The sequence below is a fragment of the Corvus brachyrhynchos genome, unplaced genomic scaffold, assembly GCF_000691975.1.
Source record: "Corvus brachyrhynchos isolate BGI_N302 unplaced genomic scaffold, ASM69197v1 scaffold5150, whole genome shotgun sequence".
NCBI lineage: Eukaryota > Metazoa > Chordata > Aves > Passeriformes > Corvidae > Corvus > Corvus brachyrhynchos.
The window spans coordinates 1-478 of NW_008235958.1; the positions used below are offsets into that span (position 1 = coordinate 1).

Sequence of the window (478 nt, forward strand, 5' to 3'; positions counted from 1 at the left end):
GGGGATGTGCTCGCCCCCGAACCGAACACAGATCACGTACTTCCCGGGCTGCGGGGCCGTGTAGAAGATGTCGAAGGTGCCGTCGGGGTTCTCCACCACGTCCACGTCCACCTCGGAGCCGTCGGGGGTGCACACGGAGCACGTGACCTTGCCCTTGCCGGCCGCCTTGGCGTCCACCGTGATCAGGGTCTGCTCGCCCAGCTGGATGGTGGGGCCCAGCCCGGGACCTGGGGGACGGCGGGGTCAGCGACCGCAGCGGGAAAGCCCAAACGGGGTGAATTTGGGGACAGCTGCAACGGGAACCCCTTGGGGGCCCCATGAAGGAGCCCTTTGGGGCCACTGGAATGGGAGCACTGGAATGGGAGCACTGGAATGGGAGCACTGGAATGGGAGCCTGGAATGGGAACCCAGAATGGGAGCCCTGGAATGGGAGCCCTTTGGGAGCCCTTTGGGAGCCTTTGGGGCCCCTGGAATGGGA

General features: G+C 66.1%; 1 protein-coding gene across 1 annotated transcript in view; it reads right to left on the minus strand.

The window, feature by feature from the left end:
• Window positions 1-6: 6 nt before the first annotated feature.
• The window catches only part of LOC103611992 (filamin-A-like), a gene marked incomplete at both ends in the record, with an annotated part of 4,826 nt that continues 4,354 nt past the window's right edge, over window positions 7-478 (minus strand). The window contains one exon of the mRNA XM_008629566.2: window positions 7-227. Coding sequence (XP_008627788.2) covers window positions 7-227 — 221 coding nt within the window. The remainder of the gene's footprint in view (window positions 228-478) is intronic.